General features: G+C 38.8%; 1 protein-coding gene across 7 annotated transcripts in view; it reads right to left on the bottom strand.

Moving 5' to 3' along the window:
• IMPG2 (interphotoreceptor matrix proteoglycan 2) overlaps positions 1-22,969 on the bottom strand; it is a 78,453-nt gene that overhangs the window by 11,148 nt on the left and 44,336 nt on the right. For all 7 annotated transcript variants that reach the window (XM_061426701.1, XM_061426711.1, XM_061426692.1 and 4 more), the window contains 6 exons: positions 21,738-21,982; positions 19,937-20,022; positions 10,274-10,577; positions 7,954-9,248; positions 7,146-7,365; positions 384-594 (listed from right to left, as the gene is read on the bottom strand). In XM_061426701.1, coding sequence (XP_061282685.1) covers positions 384-594; positions 7,146-7,365; positions 7,954-9,248; positions 10,274-10,577; positions 19,937-20,022; positions 21,738-21,982 — 2,361 coding nt within the window. The remainder of the gene's footprint in view (positions 1-383; positions 595-7,145; positions 7,366-7,953; positions 9,249-10,273; positions 10,578-19,936; positions 20,023-21,737; positions 21,983-22,969) is intronic.

A 22,969-nucleotide genomic window follows, 5' to 3' on the forward strand; every position in this document is an offset into this window, starting at 1 on the left:
CAGGCCTAATAACTGATTCAGTCTTCACATGTGAACTAGATGGCACCCATCTGGTAGCTCAGTTGGGAAAAAAACCTGCCTGCAGTGCAGAAGACCTGGGTTCGATCCCTGGATCAGGAAGAAGAAGGAAATGGCAACCCACTCCAGTATTCTTGCCTGGAAGAACAAGAATCCCATGAAGAGAGAAGCCTGGAGGGCTACAGTCCATGGGGTCACAGGAATCGGACACGACTTAGCAGCTAAACCACCGCCACATCTATTACCTAGATATAACTTCTCTAATAAAAATTGTTGTGATCATCCTAACATCATAGGCACAGATCTCTTTCTTCAGAGGAAGTATCTCTAACCTTGTGAAGCCAAAATCTCTCCCTACGACATACCTACAAATGGCCCCATGTCCAGGCATGATGTCACACTTCCCATCATTCAAGCAGAAGTTGGGCTGTAGGTCACAGAGACTCTGACAGGGCAGATCTTCCACACTCAGGTACCCAGGGTAGCATCTGCACTCTGCCTCTCCACTCCAGGGATTGACCAAACACTCAGAAAATTCATTGCATGCTTGAAACTTGCAAGGGTTGGCTTGATCACCTAAAATACCAAACAAACCAAAGAATGGTATAAGGAAAGGCAAAACATAGGAATTGGGGTATAAGAAGCCCCTCCAATAAGGGTCTCCCATTCAAAGTACCATGGGACAATCCCCTTCCTGAATCACTGAAATATATCACCACCCACACCACAAAAAGTTTCCGATTCGCCCTTGACTGATGATAGCTTTTGTCAAATTTCTTTGAAATGCAGAGCCAAATTATAGGATCCAGTGACCTGGGCGAGCCTTGACCTGTTTTATATAAGAAGGATGTAGAAGATTTAAAATCTATGTATTATAGGTCTAAATTAAACAGTTTTCACGTACCATTCATTTCCACCAAGCCTATCCTGCTGTCGTGGTCCTCTACTCCGCACATCAGGCTGCATACCCTACTCCTACCCTCACCTCACTGAGAACATGGCATGGAGAGACAGAGTATAGAGAAGAACTGGTGGAAGCCTCAGGGATGAGTACAGCCACAAAAGAGCAGTCTAAGAACATTTGAGATTTGTGAAAGTTAATATCATGAAAACATATCAGCCCCACACCACCTCAACAGTATTTTGGCTTTAGTAATTCCAATTTCAATTCATGGGATGAGAGAAAGTAACATTTAAAAAAATTATTTAGGACAAAAACCAGTCAAAAATGATATAAAAACTGACCATAGATGGGCCTTCCATCCTATCATGGTAAAACTGCATGTTCTTCAGTGGTGAATGGCAATCTCTGAATTACAAAAAGGCAAATGGTAAAGAAGATACCACAAATAGAAGAAATCACTGGAAATGACCCATGAACTCATCTATATGAAAAAGCATAAGGTTTAGCTAGAAGATGAAGGGAAGGTTGAAAAACAAAAAGCATAGTCTCTCAGTTTCCAGGTAAATTAATGTTGCTTTGAGAATCAATAACTTCCTTGCTGCTGTGAAAATTCAAGACATTTTGCATGAATCTGTGACCTTGGAATATGTAGATTCTCTGCAGCTAATCTTTCTTGGCCTTATGTAGGAATGAGAGGGGAGGTATTGTGTAGAATACTGTCCCCTAAAATTCATGCCCACCTAGAACCTCGGAATATGACTTTGCTTGGAAATAGGGTCTTTACAAATGCAATCAAGTTAAGATGAGGTCATACTGGATTAGGTTACCCAAAGTCCAATACCTGGTGTCCTTATAAAAAGAGAGAAATCTGGACACAAGGACACAAACACACAGGAAAGAAGGCCATATAAAGACAGAAGTAGAGACCAGAGTGATGCATCTACAAGTCAAGGAATATCAAGGATTGCTGGCAAACACCAGAAGCTAGGAAGAGGCAAGATAGGCTTCTTTCTTAGAACTTTCAGAGGGGACATGGCTCTACCAACATCTTGATTTGCATTTCTAGCCTCGATAACTATGACAGAATAAAGTTCTGCTGTTAGAAGCCACCCAATTGTAATCTTCTGTTACAGAAGTCCTAGGAAACTAATACAGAGGACCAAAAATAAAATGCTCATAGAACAAGAAGAGTATACAAATGCGCTAACAGATGGCAGTTTCCACAAGGGAACTACACAGCAGGATTCCACTGTGTATTTCCTAAGTCTTCACATCCTGGTCCTCATATTCACTTTGTGGCTTTGTAATCAGAAAATAATCTAATCCTGGCCTAGGCTGAAATCTGTCCCTATGAGGGACAGAAGTGTATCTAGGGGGTGGTAAGGATAGTACTGAACATTTCATGCAGGGATGGGAACAATAAAAAACAGAAATGGTAAGGACCTAACAGAAGCAGAAGAGATTAAGAAGAGGTAGCAAGAATACACAGGAGAACTATACCAAAAAGGTCTTAACCAGATAACCACAATGGTGTGGTCACTCATCTAGAGTCGGACACACTGGAGTGTGAAGTCAAGTGAGCCTTAGGAAGCATTACTACAAAGCTAGTGGAGATGATGTAATTCCAGCTGAGCTTGAGCTATTTCAAATCCTAAAGGATGATGCTATTAAAGTAATGCACTCAATATGCCATCAAATTTGGAAAACTCAGCAGCAGTCACAGGACTGGAAAAGGTCCTTTTTCACTTCAATCCCAAAGAAGGGCAATGTCAAACAATGTTCAAACTACTATACAACTGCTCTCATTTCACAGGCTAGCAATGTTATGCTCAAAATCCTTCAAGCTAGGATTCAGCAGTACATGAAATGAGAACTTCCAGATGTTCAAGCTGGGTTTAGAAAAGGCAGAGGAACCAGAGATCAAATTACCAACATTTGTTGGATCATGCAGAAAGCAAAGGAGTGTCAGAAAAACATCTACTTCTGCTTCATTGATTATGCTAAAGCTTTTGACATTGTGGATCAGAACAAACTGGAAAATTTTTAAAGAAACAGGAGTACTAGACAACCTTACCTGTCTCCTGAGAAACCTGTATAACCTATATGCAGGTCAAGAAGCAACAGTTAGAACTGGACATGGAACAACAGACTGACTCAAAATTGGGAAAGGAGTACAACAAGGCTGTATATTGTTACCCCGTTTATTTAATTTATATGTAGAGCAATCACATGAAATGCCAGGCTGGATGAATCACAAGTTGGAATCAAGTTTGCCGGGAGAAATACCAACAACCTTAGATAAGCAGATAATACCACTAATGGCAGAAAGTGAAGAGGAACTGAAGAGTCTCTTGATGAGGGTGAAAGATGAGAGTGAAAAAGCTGTCCTAAAACTCAACATTAAAAAACTAAGATCATGGGATCTGATCCCATCACCTCATGGCAAATAGAAGCAGAAAAGTGGAAGCAGTGATAGATTTTATTTTCTTGGGCTCCAAAATCACTGCAGATGGTGACTATGACCATGAAATTAAAAGACACTTGCTCCATGAAAGGAAAGCTATGACAGACCTCGGGAGCATATTAAAAAGCAGACATCACTTAGCCAACAAAGGTCCATATAGTCAAAGCTATGGTTTGTCCAGTTTTCATGTATGAATGTGAGGGTTGGACCATAAAGAAGGCTGAGCACCAAAGAACTGATGCTTTTGAATTGTAATACTGGTGGAGACTCTTGAGAGCCCTTTGGACTACATGATCAAACCAATCAATCCTAAAGAAAATCAACCCTAAATATTCACTGGAAGGACTGTTGCTGAGCTCCAATACTTTGGCCACCTGATGTGAAGAGTGGACTCACTGGAAAAGACCCTGATCCTAGGAAAGACTGAAGGCTAAAGGAGAAGGGGGTGGCAAAGGATGAGATGGTTAGATATCATCACCGATTCAATGGACATGAATTTGAGCAGACTCTGAGAGATAGTGGAGGACAGAGGAGCCTGATGTCCTGCAGTCCATGGGGCCCAAAGAGTTGGACTCGACTTAGCAACTGAACAACAACAAAGGATGTTATTGCACAGTCCCCCCTTGTTGATGGAAGTTCAAGAATTTCTGAGATATTATATGTGAAAATAAATTAAGCAAGAGACAAGTCAATCTTATATTTAGCCAATGTTGAGATAAAATAATATTTTAATCTGAAACCTTTTAGCTAAAAATGTATGTGTTAATAGGGAAAATTCTATTTAAAATTTCTAAAACTCTGTGACCACTCTCTGGGTGTAGGTGAGTGCCTAGGGAAAGGAAAAATAGAATCCATAAGGGGAAAAAGATAAATGTTTCCCCCTTTTATTTCCAATCAAGGAGAGAGACTGAGACCAATATTTAAATCATGCAAATAAGAGATTGGCATTTTAAAGTCTCTTTCTAGTCTTTTGTGCAGATATAAGGTAGATGTTCAGAATGGATAGCTCTCCATTGGGAAGAATATTTAATGACTTTATGGGAAAACAGAGGGAGACTTGGAGCTATGCTTGAGATAGGAGACAGCGATCTAAACTGTAGAATGAATTACATTCTGGTTTTCCAGGGACAGGCGAAGAGAAGGATTGATGGGTCCCAGAAAATGGGAGTAGAGGAAATATGAAGAAGGTCTGATAAAATAGCCAGAGGTGCCAGAGTAATGTAGCAGTTGACTCTGTCCTGGAGGAAAAATTGGCTGTTAAAAGACAACTTTGAAAGGGTGGCTGAAAAATTTTGGGATATTTGTACCTAATGGTAATATTTTTTTAACCCATTTTCTGTACTATGACAAAAACTCCTCTATCACCCTCATATCATCAGCAAATATCTGATGGAATCAACTGCCCTGTGTTGAGGGTATTTTGGGAAAATAAAATATGGGACTGTGATCTGTGTTGGATTAACATAAAGAACAACCACAAGGGTCAAGACAAATGGTGAGATTGGAAATTCAATAGAAGAAAGTCAAAGCTGGAGAAAATTAAGAGATAGTTAAATTCCCTGATAATTCCTAGAGATGTTAGGGCTTGGAGGGCCTAGGATGCAGGTTTTACACTGCACATGGTGAGGACGAATGCAAATTCATTTGAATATTAAGGGAAAAGATGGCTCTATAAACCTTGATGACTTGGCATACATCTGACATGTGAGTTACATACAAAATTGAAGTAAATGTACTTATTTATATACTTCTCTTCAAAAAGAAGTGGGTAGACTTTTGCAAAAGGTTTATAAATCATCACTGCTTGCATTTACATGGCTAGTCAAATGCTTTTATATATGCTATTTGTTTAATCCTTAGAATAGCCCCATGAAATATTAGCCAAGTAATACTACCCCATTTGCTATGTAAGGGAGTAAGGTTCAGAGATAAAACAGCTCATCTAGGATCACACAAATGATAAATGGCAGAGCAGAGGCAAGAAAGCAGGCCTTCCAAATTATAATTAATTGCTTCTTCCACTACACCACATGACCACATGGCAAAAAATGTGCAAATGTCCTTAAAGAACTCAAGTGGCAAGAGATGCGGATATAGGGGAATTAGCTAAATCATTTTCCTCACTTTCAATGAATAATGGTCCTTCATGGAGTTCAAAGGAAAGAATGTTTGCTTCTTTCCTGGTTAAAGAATAGGGCTGACTTCCAAACCAGTTTGAGAGTAAAGGGCACTGGAGAAATTCAAACCCAGACATTCCATCTTACTCCTACTCAAAACCATGCTCCTCTGGTATGCAGAAGGTAAAAAAGAAAAAAGTCTGAGCTCCACCAGTATTCTCTGCATCCAACTCTTTCCAATAAAAATAATGGTTTATTTCATTCATTCACAGTATTTTTGAGTACCTTCTATATGCAGAGGTTTTGGCTACAAAGTGGCTAATTAAACAGACAGTCTCAGTCTGTGTGGATAGTTCCACTGGGAAATATAGCTATTAAGCAACTATGTGCATAAATTAGCATGACTACAACAGTTATAAATTTTACAGAGGGAAAAGAACCAGTCTAGATTATGAATCAGTGAAAGTCTTGAGGAAGAGACATTTGAACAGAGGCATAAAGGGTAAGCAGAAGTCAGCCAAGAGGGGAAAGAGATTAAGGCAAAGACAGAGTGTGCAAAGGTTTCAAGACAAGAAAAGTTTTGGGAATCAAAGGAACCCAAAACAAGCTAGTCCGAGTAGAACACAGTGAGTAAAAAAGTTCGCTTCACTGGGTGATACTGGGGAAGAAGATAGGAACCAGGCCCGTGGTTACTGAACCGGGTAGCCACTGAAAGTATTTCAAGCAGGAAAGTGAAATAATCTGATCAATGCTCTAGAAAGAGTGCCCTGGGTGCTGTCTGGAAAACGAATGGAAGGGGATGGGAGAGAGGAAAAAAAGTGAGATAGTGGGGAGACTGGTCCAAATGAAAGATGATGATGGTCTGGCCTAAAGAAGGAGCAGTGAAGGCAGAGAAAAACACACAGATCTGAGATATCTAGAATTCAGAATCAATGTAAGTTTAGTGAGTGACTAAAAGTTAGAGGTGATGGAAACTGAGGTATCAGAGTGACTTTCTAGGTATCTGGCTTCAGTAGTGGAGTGGATATAATTTCCATTTAACAATAGAGACAAGCTGAGAGAAGCAGATTTAGTTGGAAGGTACGAAGAGATGGAAACCAAGGGCTCAGTCTTAGCTTCAGGGCTTAATCTAAGCTTGATATACATAGAATATATCCAAGTTGAGATCATCAACTATGTAGTTAGATACAGATTCTGGAACTCAGAAAATAAGCATGATCTGCATATAAAAATGTAGAGAGTTACTGACATTTATATTAGACTTACAATAATGGAAATAGATAAAACGAAACGGAAGAATAACACAGAAGGCGAGAGAGTTCACATCTAATGGGCTTCACAACATACAGAGGTAGCAAGAACACATTCAATGGATTAGTAAAAGAGAGAAAAAGATGGAGCAGGTAGAAAAGAGAATGGGAGCTAAGTAAAGATAGCATGTGGGACAATCCTTCTGAAAAGAGAATGATACTGCCACCCTTGGAAGAGATAATTTACTAATTATCAAAATGCAGCAAATTTGCCTGACTTAGTCCTCTTCTACCTATAAGTATTGAACTTACCCAATTCAGTGTGGAAGAAAATACACACGAATAATAATTAGATTCCACTAAGAAACCATGATAGTATTCAATATCATTACCTGATTCCACATCAAGGGAGTATTTATCAATAGCCAAGTTCATGGTTTGGTAGGCAGTAGTGCAAAAGTCTTCCAGAATCACGTAGACAGCATTGGTGACGTTAGGAAGGACAGACCTGGTGAACTTCATTCGGCTATTCACCACAATACTGCCATTTCTGAAGTTCAGGATTTCTAAATTCTGGAATCCAGTGAGATTTGATTGGAGATAGGGAACCAGCTACAATACATGTAAAGTGGTCAGTTTATTGACAAAGTTTTACATTTTGTTCAATACACCAAAAACAAAGAAAGACGAACCTCTCCACTTTTCCAAACTGTATTCTGTTTACATTATTTAAATTGTTCATCAACAAAAGTATGAATTGTGAATTATTTGAGTCATGAGGTTATCAGAGTTATTTAGGAAACCCATGGAACTCACAGTTTTAGCCACCAGAGAGTTTATTCTCTGTTTCACTAAAGGATCGTGACAGTGAAAGTATTATAGGTACCTACAAAGCAATCTCACAATAAAATGTGAAAATAAATCTTAAACCTGTTTCAATCCTAGAAATTATGGAATAAAAAATCCAGTATCTAAGTTGTCATATCACTGTTATGCCACATTTGTGTTTTCCTTTTTTTGTATCCACCTGCCTCATTGTTTTCCTACCAACCCTAGGCTATTACACTATTTGGAGATGATAGGAAATGAAAGTCTACAGCAGACCACATTTTCCTTGGCTGAGATCTTATGTTGTGGGGAAAGAGGGGTGGTTCATATATGATTATTCACTAATGCCCATATTTCACTTCTTATGCTTACCAGTTCTAAGAATCTTTGCTCCAGGGCTTTATACTCCAAAGAGTTTTTATTAAACAGATCTTCTGAAAACATCATGTTAGTCACTCTGAGGCTGAAGAAAACCACCACAGCTCCTGCGGCTTGGGTATGACTCAGGTCATCACTTCTTGTGGGTTGAGCCACAACAGCCATCTCTGTGGAGTGGATATTTGTAGACATTTCCACATAACTACCAACCATGCCACTTTCCTCAGGGATTAGCTCAGGCTGATAGTAATCTGTGCCTATCTGGTCCAACTCTAATGAAATATCCTGTACACCCATAATGACTTCATCTTCCAGCAGGGTGGAACTTATGGTTGAAGGCAATTTGGTAGACTGTGTCATGGAAGCTTTCAACCAGAGCTTGTCAGTACTCTGTGGTGTACTTGCCAATGTGTCTCTGGACAGTTTCCCTAAGGGAGAAGTTCTTGCCCAAAAGACATCTGACTCTGGCACTGTGGTCCTCAAAGGCTGCACATCTGACTTTTCTATTGAAATCTTGCTGTCAAACCATTCATGGTTAAATGACTCTGTAGTCTGCTCCATATCCTCCTTTAGAAAGTGTTCTACTTGATCTGCTTTATCAATAGAAGCAGAGACTGCCACAAATGTCAGCAGAGGAGGTGATTTGGTAACTGAGTAATAATCAATGTCGGGTACCTCTGATGTGTGCTTGGGTAGAACTGGAGATGCAGATTGAGTTGTGGTCTCTGCAAAGAGGGACACAGTAGGTCCACCAAGGGGCTCATCTTCTGCAAAGTTTGTAGACCCATCAAAAGGCCCATATTCTGAATGCTCAGCACGTTGATCTGCAGAATCTATTTTGTCATCTATAACTGGTTTCACATCTATACCCTCAGTTAGCAAAAGTGAATCCTCAACTTCAAGCCATGACTTGGACAATGGTTCAGTGCTCTTCTCTAATGAAGTCTCACTCCATGGCCAAGTAATCAGGTCTATCTTTTGCCCAGACCCTGAACCCAAACCACTTTCAAACATGAACTCTTTTTCCATAGTTGTGTCTGGCATCCAAGAGCTCACTTCTAATTGGTCTTTGACTTTGGAGGCCAAAGAGTCCATGCCAAACGGTGTAGTTACTTCTTTAGCAAGAAGATCAAATGTGACAGAGGAGACTGGATATGGTGAGGATGGCAAAGATACCCCAGAGTCTTCCATGGATGGTGGTGTTTCTTTTGGCACAGGATAAGTAAATGGACTTGAAGGCAATGGATTAATAGAAAGAAAATCTTCTGACACTTCAACTTTCATTAATCCTAAAAATAGAGTTTTCCATTAATCAATCTACAAAGATGCCAAAATATATTCCCAGTCCTAATAAATACCTGTTTTTCCCCATTAGATCATGACAGACAGTTGCTGACTTTTACTTTGCCAAATCCAGCAAACAACAAGAAGGGATGATTATATTTTTGTGATGTGGTACAGTCACTCATGATTATAACCCCCTTCCCTGTGGATAACAAAACATCAGGTACTAAAATAACTCATCTTCAAACACTTTGGGTTTTTTTACCCCGTGAAAACAGAGAACTGCTGGTAGCCATATTGACAACAAAGACTGACTCTAGTAAAACCTTAGGAAGAAAATTCCCTAGAAATTGAATTCCCATTTTCTGGCTATGTTTATTATCTACCATTCTTCAGGTTCACCCAATGTTCAAAAAGCTGGGCTCATTATTTATATCTTTATTCATCTTCCTCTTTCACCTATACTCTAGCCCTGAGTCTCACTGATTTGTCTTCTCCTGCCACATCTAAACCATCTACTTGACTTCATTTCTTAATCTCTGCTACAGCTTCCCCAGTTCAGACTTTCCCCTTCTCAAGCCTAATGCAAGCTAAAAATCTCTATTGGCCCCAAATTAATCCTATTAAAAGATACTGGCATAATCTTTGAGGCTGTTTGTTTACTACTAAAATATTCAAGCAAGTAGAGTAGTTCTTAAATAGTAATATAATTTAATTATATATCCTTTAACAGAAGCTTCAAAATATCTATTAGGTGATAGTAATATAATTTAATTATATATCCTTTAACAGAAGCTTCAAAATATCTATTAGGTGATCTCACCCAAGATATTCATTTCTTATTATTTACCTATTTGGACTCTCCATTCCAACCCATTAAAGCCAATTGTTCCCTTTCTCACACAACTTTTCCAAGACATTTCCTCTGAGTGAATGTGGCCATGCTTTCTTCTAACCCTAGTCTCTTGCTCTCTTCAAAACCTCTGTCATCTAATGCAATAAATTGTGAAAAGTGATTAAAATTCCTTACCATCTTCTAATGAGTGAGACCCAGAAGTCCTTTCTTCAGAAGCCACAGGCAGGTCAGTCTGAAGCACTGCTGGGGTGACAGAATGAAGAGTCAAGCCGCTAACATCTAAAACCTCTGGGGAAGAACTGAGGCTCACCTTCGAGGGAAAGGCTAATTTGGGTGTAGACACTAAATCACCCAAAGGGCTTTCTGACCAGAGTTCCCTGCCAGTGGCTGAAGGAAGGCCAGAGCTGAAACCAAGTGGTGAAATACTGCTCGTGGTGGATTCATCTGCTGAGGGCCATTCAGCTTGAGGGGTATTATCCTGGAGGGGCAAAAAGAAGCTAAATCATATCATAGATAAAAGAAACACATACAAATAATTTCAAATAATCATCCATCCATCTACATTCCCAGATTTTACAGGGACAAAAGGCAATGTAATATTGTGAAAGGGATGGGGGATGGGCTCTAGAAGCAAACAGATCTATAATTAAATCCCAATTTAACCACTTACTAGTTGGAAAATCTAGAGAAAAATCAATCAAGGTATCACTTTAACCTCACCTAAAAAGTAGGAACAGATGACACATTATCTTTAAAAGATCCCAAACAAAATGAGTTTGTGGGATAAAACATTGTTTCTCTTGCTTTAGATGGTTCCTTGCCCTCTATCTTATCGGTGTGCTTTAAATACACAGAAGTTACTAATATCTTTACTTTGTTGTCAAAAACCTAAGCACGTTGCTCACAGCAGGAAAAACAATCGGTAATTTTATTCATCATTCTGAAAGGTACTAAAAATTAATTATAGGTCTTTTATTTTTATAAGAAATGCCACCAAGTGAAATGTGGTCTCTTACCTTGAATAAGTAGCCATATCTGCAAATTATAGCAATATCTGTGAATTATAGTACCACCTTTACTAACATAGTATTAATCGTATCTTAAAATTTAGCTGGTGGCTCAGGCAGTAAACGTATTTGCATGCAATACAGGAGACCTGGGTTTGATCTGCATGCAATACAGGAGACCTGGGTTTGGAAGATCTCCTGGAGAAGGGAATGGCAATCTACTCCACTATTCTTGCTTGGAGAATCCCATGGACAGAGGAGCCTGGCAGACTACAACCCATGGGGTTGTAAAGAGTCAGACATGACTGAGCGACTAAGCACACACTCAGGAATAGAAAAGTGGACAGAAACACAATCCTTGAACACATTAATTATTTAATCTTGTGCAGATCAGTCTATGTAAAAAGGTTTAATGATGATTTTAATAGGTAAAATGGCCAAGACATTGGATAAGAGTTTATATATTCTAATCTATATTGAATAACAAAACCCAAGAAGTGTCAAATGCATATAAGGAATTCATAAAATATTTCCTAGGTGAAAACTGAAAAAGAAAAATAGGAAAGATCAATAATTCTCTACTCTAAATAGCATTAAAATCTCATGCAGATTTTTTAAAGACACCAATGCCCAAGCCACACACCCCAGAGATCCTAACTTAACTGGTCTAAGAGTTGGGACCAAGACATGGTATTACACTCTTAAAGGTTCCTCAGTAAAGGATGGAGCCTCATCACATGCCCATTGTATTATACCCACCTGGGTTTCTAAAATACTTCTTTAGTTGTTGAATCATTATATTTTCTCATTAACTGGAAACTTTAAGAAAATTTCCACAAGCATAAACCTGCGTGAAAACTAGAATTCATGGGATAGCTATGAACAAAATGAAGTCCATGGAAACTAAGAACAAGAAACTCTGAACAGAATCCCTTCCACCTTCCTCCAGGAGATTCCTGCCAGAGGTGGTGAACTTTCACTGGCACATACGCTCAAGCCTAACATGCTTTTTAAACAAAAGCACACAATTTTAAGGTGGCTAACTATAGTTTAGTCTATGGCCATGAACTAACTCAACCTACTAAGCTATGGAGGGACTCAACTCAGTTACATCACCTAATGTCTTTTATGCTTTGTCTACACACTTTCTCTCGTCTCTCCATCAAGGGTCCACATGATGAAGCATTAGATAGCACACTCCCTCAATCACAAAGGAGGAAACAGGAGGCAAGAAATTACTGAGCATGTCCGAATTCATCCCTTCTTCTAGTGACAAATGCACAGTAGATCATTGGGTATACATAGAAATACTCTCAGTTTCATCTACTATTTCTAAACTAAAAGCACTAAGTCAAGTAACTAATTTTCTTTTGTGGAACTCAGTGACACCAACACTTCGTTCCCTGTTCAGACTCTTTTAATTAGGTCCTATTTTAAGTGAGCCATCCTGTTGGTTATTTTTATCTGTCACAACCCTAGCCCCTTCTCTTCCCTGATAACTTCATCACCCCCGCTCCCTTACGAGCGGTCTTCTGTTTGAGTTTGCACGTTTAGAAGCGGAAGATCAAAAAACAGGAAGACTGAGAGGTTAGGGTATTTCTTTCCTCTAAGCCTCCATACTGTGTGTCCTGCAGTAGCTCTGTCCCTCTACAACTAAAGCTTCAGCTCTTACTGGGCTCTGGTCACTGCATTTCCTCCCCCTGCCCTAAAACTCAATGGATGGGAATGGCTTCTCACTGCTGTTAGTCTCAGCACACTTTGAGATTTCCTTTTTTCATTCCCTTAACCTCACACTACTATCCAGGGGGTTCTGCTACCACTGAAACCCTAACTGAGCCATGTTCTGTAGTGCAATGTATTTTAAATATCCATAAAAGTTTGCATCATTTTTGTCAAAAGGTGATTACAAGATATGTGATGAAATACAAATGGCCAGAAAAAGAAGAGAATGGATTAAAACAACAACATGAACCAAAAATGATATCATTCTGGCAAAATTTAATTAGAAATAAAGAATCTAAAGAGTAAAGAGGGAAGTGATGAAAAGGGGATGGTGCAATATTAGTATATATTTTTGGCAATGTGACTTGGTCAGAAAGAGGAATTAGACAAAGACACATCTGAGCATTAGACTGGAGTCTAGTGATCTGAGTCTGATGAACTGAATATATAGAGAAAAGCAAAATATATATCAAAGGAAGAGGAAGACCATCTTCAAAAGACTAGATGTAACTGCTGCAAATGATATATTAAAAAAAAAAAAAAAGAACCATTTAAGGATAAGAAATTACCTCTTGGGAATTCTCTCATCAGAAGTGAAACTGAGGATATCAATCATGAGTAAGGCCAAAAAGATGATTTAAATCAGGGGAAAGATTTCTGGCATTTTTCTAGTAAATTTTAGTATTTAAGAGTATGTCATCACCAGGAATGAATTTAACCTTCATAACTTCAAAACTCTATATAAGGAAAGCAGCTTGTGATCACTGACCTATGTACATGGTGCTTCTATATAACCTAGCACCAAACAGATACATAAAGTTGCCTTATATTTCTGACTAGAGAGTCTAAAACTTTCTGGGTCCTCAAAAATGAGCCAAGAGTGATGTCAGCAAGATGAATGAGTAAGACAACCCCAACTCATACTCCCCTTTCAACAACAGCAATTTTCACCCTTTGTGGACAAAAGTGACTTTGTGGGAGCTGCAGGATTCAGTACTATATACCAAGGGACCCAGAAGGAGTCTGGCCCACCTGGCACATAGGGTAATAAGCATACAGACTTCAGCCCTGACTGTGGACCTGAGGTGGCCCATGAACTAGCTCCAGCCCCTCTTGGACACAATCTGGGAGCCACTGGAGAACAATAACTTGGACAATCACCCGTAAATGAGAGAACCATTGTGGAAGTCCAAGAGTCCAAAAGAGTAGCTCCCAAAATACCACTAAATCCAAGTTCAGACACACTGTTGAAGGTAAGCTAAACAGTTTCACTTTACCCACCTCATCCTTCCCACATGGCAACACAGCCCATGGCCAAGAGAGCACCACTCTGCACAAGATTTCTGCACAGAGGAAAGTGAGAGTGTGTTAGTCTCTGGCCGCCCCAGCTGTGCAGGTCCTTGTATTTCTCTCACTCTGTCCAGAGTACTGAGTTGTAAGATGCACAACTAGGGGATGGGAAGTGGCTGAAAGAAGAGCAGCCAGGACTCTGAACGTATTAAAGGGATACAGATCCTACTAACTGCATGACGGACTCCATCAGGAGGCCTGACCATGAGTTGCCAAAACGCTTTGCCCACTGATCCCCCTTCCATAGCCCACGGGCGCCTCCAGTACTGTGTGTGCCTCACCCCCACACACACCTGCTCCACCCCATGGCTGGTTCCTTGTATGCCCTTCCCATGGCAGAGAGAGCGAGCTTTGGCAGACAGCTAGTGAACAGAAAGCCATCCTGAATCTATAGGCCAGGGAGAGATGACAAACTTTAGCTTCTGCACTTCCCTTGGGAAAGCAAAAGGAAAGCTATCATCACTCAGCCCGGTGCACTGCAGGATCAAGAGAGGGCACACAAACTCAAGAGAGGGCACACAAACTTAAGAAATCTGCCACAAGAGGTAGCAAGAAGCATGCAGAAGGTATATCCATAGGAGGTCTGAGAAAAACAGAAAGAAAATATTCTAATAGTTATATGAAAAGATATTAAAAAATCACCTTTAACAGGGAAATGCAAGTCAAAACCACAACAAAACATCATCTCACACCTGTTGGAATGGCTATTTTCAAAAAAGATAAAAGTGCTAGCAAAGGTGTGTGGAAAAGGGACCCATGTGCACTGTTAGTGGGAATGTAAATAGGTACAGCCATTGTGGAAAACAGTATACAGTTTAAATTAAAAACAGAACTACCATGTGATCCAGCAATCCCACTTCTGGATATATGGCTGAAGAAAACTAAATCAGTGTGTCAAAGAGTTCTCTGTACTCTTATGCTCAGTGCAGCATTATTCAGAATACTAAGACATGGAAACAACCTGAGTGTCCATCAGTGGATAAATGGATAAAGATGCATTACACAAATACCATGGAATATTATCTAGCCATGGAACAGAAAGAAGTCCTGCCATTTATGGCAATATGAATGGACTTGGAGGGCATTATGCTAAGTAAACTAAATCAGAAGAAAAGGTCAAATACTGTATGATACCACTTACACATAGAATCTGAGAAAGCCAAACTCATAAAAACAGTTGTGTTCTCCAGGGGCTGGGGGTGAGGAGATGGAGAGACGTCAGTCAAAGAGTACAAACTTGCAGCTATAAGCCAAATAAGTTCTGGGTATCTAATGTACAACATGGTGGCTATAGTTAACAGTACTGTTATAAACTTGAAATTTGTCTAAAGAGTAACTCTTAAATGTTCTTACCACCAAAAAAAAGATAAATATGTGAAGTAATGGAGCTGTTAACTAACTCTACTGTGATAAGTACTTCAAATCATCATCTTGTACACCTTAAATTTATACAATGTTCTAGGTCAATTATATCTCAAGAAATGGGAAATAAAAAGAATTGCCCAGATGGAGACAGCAATTCCAGAGTTCAATTCCAAATAAATGAAAAGACAACAAATTGAAGTCTAGAATGTAGAAGTAAAACAAATAGAAGCTTTTGTTTTGCCAAAGGTTTAGTGCTTTATAAGGCCATCCTTCGGTTTACAAAAATCTTATGTTAGGAAGGGGGGCAGAGCATGCACATATATGTGAACATAATAAAAGTACCATATTTTATAACTAGAAAGACTCTTAAGAATCATTTAGTCAAAACTTGCCTATTAAAAATAAGGAACTGAGGTTCATAGTCAGGAAAGGCCCACAGTTACAAAAAATAGAGAAAAAAAATCTGAACTAGATTCTGAGTTACTAGAATTCTGTCCTTGGGTTTCCCTCACCATATAGGACTTTTTGTTGAAGAATACGTACAAGTGTATATACCCAGAGGGCAAAAGGATTTCCAGAGGAGAAACTAGAGCTAGCAGATTTGGCAGTCAGTTCTCATTCAGGCTGGCATGTGTGCAAAGATCCAAAAGACTCAGGTGAAAAAAGAGCAGAGAAAGGAGGAAAGACCATTTTCTAATATTTAAATGTCTGCTATGTTGAATATAGAAGCTATTTGTATATAAGGGAATTCTTCCTTTCTCATTTTTTTCTATTATCCTAAAATTATGTATGTATTCAATTTTAAGTAAGAAAGCCATTTAGTCAATACTAAGTTCTGTCCCTCAAAAAAGCTGTTGTGATGATAAGAATCATACCATACCAGAGAATTCATTTGCTTTCCTCTTAATTATCTAAAACCACTTCTAGAAATGTGTTAAAGCCACCTGTGCTTCCAGTTGAGTCAGGTATATTTATATTGTTGTAATTCTAGGTGAGCATTTTTTCAAAATTCTAGGAGAGATGACTAAGCTCCTCGACCTATACCTAAGAATTTGAGTTTTATCATACAGAGCCTACGACCTGACACACATTAGGAAAGGCAGTTGAATCCTCAATGAAAAAGAAATCCTCAAGCAATATACATGATTTCAATATACCTGTAAACTAAATTCCTTTTCATTTTCTAAAAATTAAAATAATAAACAATTCTGTAATGAAAGTTAAGCCACAGGTAAGCAACATAAAATGTGAAGTAAAACAACTTGATTTTTTTAAAGAAAGAAAGAAGACCAAAAAAAAAAAAAAAGAAAGAAAGAAAGAAGACCATCTATTCCAAACAAGTACCCCCTTAAGAAAAAAAAAAAAAAAATGGCATGGCAATGAAGCTTTCTCATATATTTTGAAAGGTAAACACATACATGCCAGGAATAGCACTTCATTTATTTTTATATGAATAGATGTTCCCATAGTAACAAATTCAACTCCTGAATTCTTCTTTTAGCTCAATGTAGTATATCAACAGGTTCAATATTATATTGGCCAGTTTCAGTTCTGCTAATGCCAATTGAAAAGCTTGCTAAGTGCTATAGGAAGCACACTGTGCAACAAGTGATTTTCCAAATCAGAAGGCCAAAAGGCGTCAAATTCAATATCCCCAAATTACTACCTCTAAAATAATTTCTAAAAATAAAATCTGGTTAAAAAAAAAAACAACAAAAAGCTCACTTCTATTAGAGTAGAGAGGACAGAGAGGAAGAAGGGGGAGGAAGGGGAGAAGCAATAACCAGACACTTCTAGTTAATCATACTTTTCTTTCACGTCTTATTATTACCATTAACATTCCAATGTCTCCTCAAACTGAAAAACCAAGGAGTTGGCTTAAATGCAAATAGACCCACAGAACAAGCAACATAAATGAACAAATGAGTACAGTTAGTCAGTGTCTGCCATAACTAAACGGGCAGCCTCTTTCAACCAAGCTCTAGCCACTTCTTGCAATGGAAAATGTAAACAATGATTTTGGATCTTCCGGTTTTCAAAAGAAATTGAAAAATCTGTATTTTTATCAAAAAATCTCCTAATTTTTAAAAATTGACTTAAAAAAAATAGCCCCAAAGCACATGCCTATAGCTGGATATCTAGTCAGCTCATCTCAAGTTTGCAAACCCTGGCTTATATAAAATTTGTGTCTTTACATCATTCTAAGTTATCATCACAGATCTGTGGTGACAGAAGCCCTGACCATTAGTATGTCTTCTTTAGTTGGCGGGAATGCATACTTATACAGCCACTATGGAGAACAGTGTGGAGATGCCTTAAAAAACTGGAAATAGAATTGCCTTATGACCCAGCAATCCCACTGCTGGGCATACACACTGAGGAAACCAGAATTGAAAGAGACACGTGTACCCCAATGTTCATCGCAGCTTTGTTTATAATAGCCAGGACATGGAAGCAACCTAGATGTCCATCAGCAGATGAAAGGATAAGAAAGCTGTGGTACATATACACAATGGAGTATTACTCAGCCATTAAAAAGAATACATTTGAATCAGTTCTAATGAGGTAGATGAAATTGAAGCCTATTATACAGAGTGAAGTAAGCCAGAAAGAAAAACACCAATACAGTATACTAATGCATATATATGGAATTTAGAAAGATGGTAACAATAACCCTGTATGAGAGACAGCAAAAGAGACACAGATGTATAGAACAGTCTTTTGGACTCTGTGGGAGAGGGAGAGGGTGGGTTGATTTGGGAGAATGGCACTGAAACATGTATAATATCATATAAGAAACGAATCGCCAGTCCAGGTTCGATGCAGGATACAGGATGCTTGGGGCTGGTGCCCTGGGATGACCCAGAGGGATGGTATGGGGAGGAAGGTGGGAGGGGGGTTCAGGATGGGGAACATGTGTACACCTGTGGCAGATTCATGTCGATGTATGGCAAAACCAATACAATATTGCAAAGTAAAAAATAAATAAATAAAGTAGCCCAAAACAACTGTTAAAAAAAAAAAAAAAGAAAAGAAAAGAAGCCCTGACCAGAAGGGGATCAGAAGGAACAGAGGCCAGAGACATGTGTTTGCAATGGATCACCACTCCCTGCCACCACACCCTGAATGAACGCCTATGACAGCACCACCTTATTTGTGTACAAGTCTGTCTACCACCACCAGACTGGAAACTACCTCTTGTAGGCAAGACCACACCTTATTCATCTTAGTCTCCCCAGCACTTGGCACATGAAAAGGACAAAATAAATACACTTGAATGAGTAAGTGGATGAATAAACAAACACCAAACGAATGTAATCTCTGATGTCAATCTCCCTCTAACCTTTTTTCTCCATTATGGAACTTGGTGAAAAGAGTATTTCCAGTGACTCCACATTTCAAAACTGAGTTGCTCTACACCTGAGCAGAAGGAATGGCTGCTCATATTGATGGTTAAGCCAGTTTGAGGCAGACTTTCTAAATTTCCACTGCTGGATGAAAGCCAAGAAACAGATGTTTGAAATTAATTTAACATTAGTTTCTTTTCTGCCATATGAGACAGAAAAGAAGTATCAAGAGGGTAGAAGGAGTGGGGAATATAGAAGAAGGGAATGTCCAGGGTGCAACCATGTGATAACAGAAGATCCTGGAATCGTTGTAGACAGTTTGGTCTTTAGTGGTATTGTGGTGGTTGTTCTACCGACACTGCAGGAAGCTACTTTCTTTTTGACTGGTTGCTTCTGGGTAGGTGTCATGGCAAGTGGAGGCTGGAAGGGACAGAAGTGTGCCCAGGGGAGTTGAGTGGTAGGAACAACAAAAAAAAGTTCATTCCATGCTGTTTCTGTGCAAATGGGAATGTTTTCTGCCCAGGATAAAGGGAGGCTGATTTAGAGTCCCACGCAATATTTGTCATTTGTCAACCAGGCACTATTTTTACTCTTCTTTCTCTCTTTTCCATACGTACACTGTTCTATAGGCTCTGGAATATATAAACATTTTCTTCAATACAGTCCCTGTAACAAAAAGCTATACTCTGTACCTATGTACATCGAATTTACATTTCTGGGTAACTTTTAGAGAACAACTCAGTGGGCACTTACAGTTTAATTATCACCAAACAAGTATGAACCACAAATAACCTTTCTACCATTTGCGGACTTTGGCAATGCCGAACGTATGGACTTCATTTAACCACTGCAGAAGGCTTAAATTATCTGCTCATGGTTGGGTCCATGAGTTGACAACTATGAATAATGTTCCAAGGATGATGTAAGAGAATATTTGAAATAGGAACAGCTTGGGAAATCCATGATGCCAAAGTAAGCAGGCAGGTGTACAAAGAAGAGAAGTTTTAGAGCCTGGTTCTAGGCATAAAACACAGAAACATACTTACCAGAATAGATGGTAGGGCTTGCTGAAGACTTGAACTTTGAGTGTTCCAAACTTGGTCTTCACTTTGGGGAAGTAAAACCCCTCTCACTAAAGAAAGAATAACATTAAAGAAATTTTTAGTTGAGACACTACAGTGTTTAAGGTTCAGAGACAATTAAAAACCAAGTTCTTCCTTTTTATAAGCTTAGATTTGGGTAGAACAAATGGAAGGATCTTGCCTAGAAAACGCTTGATACTTTATTCAAATATTTTACTTATATTAGCACCATCTATCTAAATTATAAGACTCCAACATAAATATTCTTCCCATTGTTACATTTTGAACACTCCTATTTTCTTTCCTTTCTCAAGCATTTTTTACTCTTTTCAGGATTCCCATGAAGTATCTGTTCTAAAATTGACTTTTTTTTCATTTTAATAAGAAAGTTGAACTGAAATTCCAATTCATTTGGCTGATGCCAAAAATGGAGAAAATTATACAAAACTATTTCCTTTTTGGCAGCAAAACTATTTCCTTTTTGGCAGAGAGTACCTTTGAAAAACAGGGTAAGACACCAGAGAGTTTATCACTATACCAATACTAAAGAGTCACAAAGTTAAGAGAGTAGATTATATAATTCAACTCAGTAAGATTTACTGAAACCTCACTAGTTACTATAGACTTTGATTATATTGAGGCTATAAACACTAATAAAGCCAAGTTCCTCTTGTGGAAGTGTTCCCTATGTCAGAGAGATAAATAAAACAATATGAGAGGCATTTATATAATGTATGTGAACACAGACCAAAAAATAGAATCATTTTTCCTGGAGGAGAGAAGGAATCAATAAAAATTAAAAAGAAGGGGTTGCGAGAAAGGTGATCTGGTGTATACACCAAAAATAGAAGCAAAATCTCTGTATTTACCTGTTCCTACTGCACTGGCACCTGGGTCAGGAAGATCCCCTGGAGAGGGAAATGGCAACCCACTCCAGTACTCTTGCCTGGAAAATCCCATAGACCAAGGAGCCTGGTAGGTTACAGTCCATGGGGTTGCAAAGAGTCAGACACGACTGAGTGACTTCACTTTCACTTTTCACTGCACTGACATAAAGGGATCAATCAAAAATCAAACTTTATTTTTGGAAAATAAGTACTTTCCAAAACTTTTTCTCGACTGTGTGTTCAGTTAACTTGTCTTCTATGGAAAACCAGTAGCATGAAATCAAAGATGAATATATATTTTAATGACGATCAAGTTACCTAGGAAGCTGCAGCCATTCAGAACTCTGAAGCTGGCGTAACAACAGAAATGTATTTTAGGAACAAAATTCTGAGCAATTGAAATGTGTATCTACTGAAAGGCAAAGCACCTGAATTAGTTTGTGCTGGATATCCTAAAGCTTTTGTTAAACTTGCTGTGAATTACTGACCTCTTTCTAGGACACCTTCTAGAAGGTAGCTCCACATAAAAATAAGACCTCACTATGCTCTTTATGGATTTAGTATCCTAAACAGCCTCATTTTGCCTATTGCATATCTTAATCCTCATGCCATTGATTCACCAGAAACCCCTGATTAATCTACCTGAATTAGCTGCATGGCTAATAGTCATTAGCTTAATGACTATGAACTAAAACAGGGAAAGGAAAATATGAACTATCTGGAAATAAAGCTAAAGCACCATTCATATCAGGATGTTTTCTGTATGATGCAGCCTAGAGAGTGCTAAGAACCATATACATATTGGGAATTTTGTTTTATGAGAATATACTGGGAAAGAAACTAAAACCATACAAGGACTTAATGGTTATACAACTTACCATTGATAAGCTGAAGGGAGTCAGGATCTGGATTCAAAGAAGAGCTCCCCAGCAAAAAATTCTGGTGCAGTGTCTCAGCAATATAATCTCTGAAGTTACTAATTGTATAAACAGCAGTGGGCTTATCATCCAATTCTACAAGACCATGGTTTTCCACCTTGTTGGAATGTAGGCTAATTAGGTCCCAGGTAGTATTGCTGATAGCCTCCCCATTGAAGGTAACTGCATAGTGAACATCTATGCCACTGTGGATGACAAGAAAAACAGATTAGGTCCTGCCAAGGAAACACAAAGAAAGGAACTCTGAAGCCATGGAGAGCAAACATTAGACCTAGGAAGAGTCTCATAAGGCAAGGATTCCATCACCATTCTCCGTAGACTCTGGATGGCAACATTTAGCCATACCCTTCTCCTTCCAGAAAACAGAGAGTTTACAGCTCTAAGAACACGGAGGCCACAGAGTCAGCCTGCATAATACCTGAGCATCTTCTTCCCGCCATGTTCTCACCCCTTCAAAATCAACTGTTCCTTTTCACTCTCAGTCAGCTTCCTTCTTCCCCTATTAGAGTTTCTCCTCCCTGATTTAAAAAAACCAAACCAAACCTTCTAACTCCACCCAACAATGGGAAATCCTCTTATATCTCAGTACTGTTGCTGGACGATTTATGTACTCCACAATGGGGAGTGAAATAGTAAAGCAGCTTAATGACTGTGAACTTAAACAGTTATCTATTGTGAAAGGAAAATATGAACTATTTGGAAATAAAGCTAATTGATGAGTTGTGAGTTTTTTAAAAAAATATCATGCTAGAATATCTTCTAATATGACAGCTATCTAAGTCTCTTCTTTGATAGCCCAGACAATTTACAGTCCCATAAAGTTTAATAGTGCATTGTAAAAAACTTACTAAGAAGTGATGGTTTTTTGGCCCACTAGGAATGATAACTCCAAAGTCTATGACTTTACTTGCCTATAGGACATTTAGCAAATTAGTTAATACAACTAACAAATTAGTCCAATTTGGCGGGGCTTCCCCGGTGGCTCAGTGGTAAAGAACCTTCCTGCCAATGCAAAAGACATGGGTTTGATCCCTGAGTTGAGAAGATCCTCTGGAGAAGGAAATGGCTACCCACTCTAGTATTCTTGTCTGAGAAACACATGGATAGAGGAGCCTGGCAGGCTACAGTCCACGGGGTCAAAAGCAGCTGGATACAACTTAGTGACTAAATAG

The sequence above is a fragment of the Bos javanicus genome, chromosome 1 (assembly GCF_032452875.1).
Source record: "Bos javanicus breed banteng chromosome 1, ARS-OSU_banteng_1.0, whole genome shotgun sequence".
Lineage (NCBI taxonomy): Eukaryota > Metazoa > Chordata > Mammalia > Artiodactyla > Bovidae > Bos > Bos javanicus.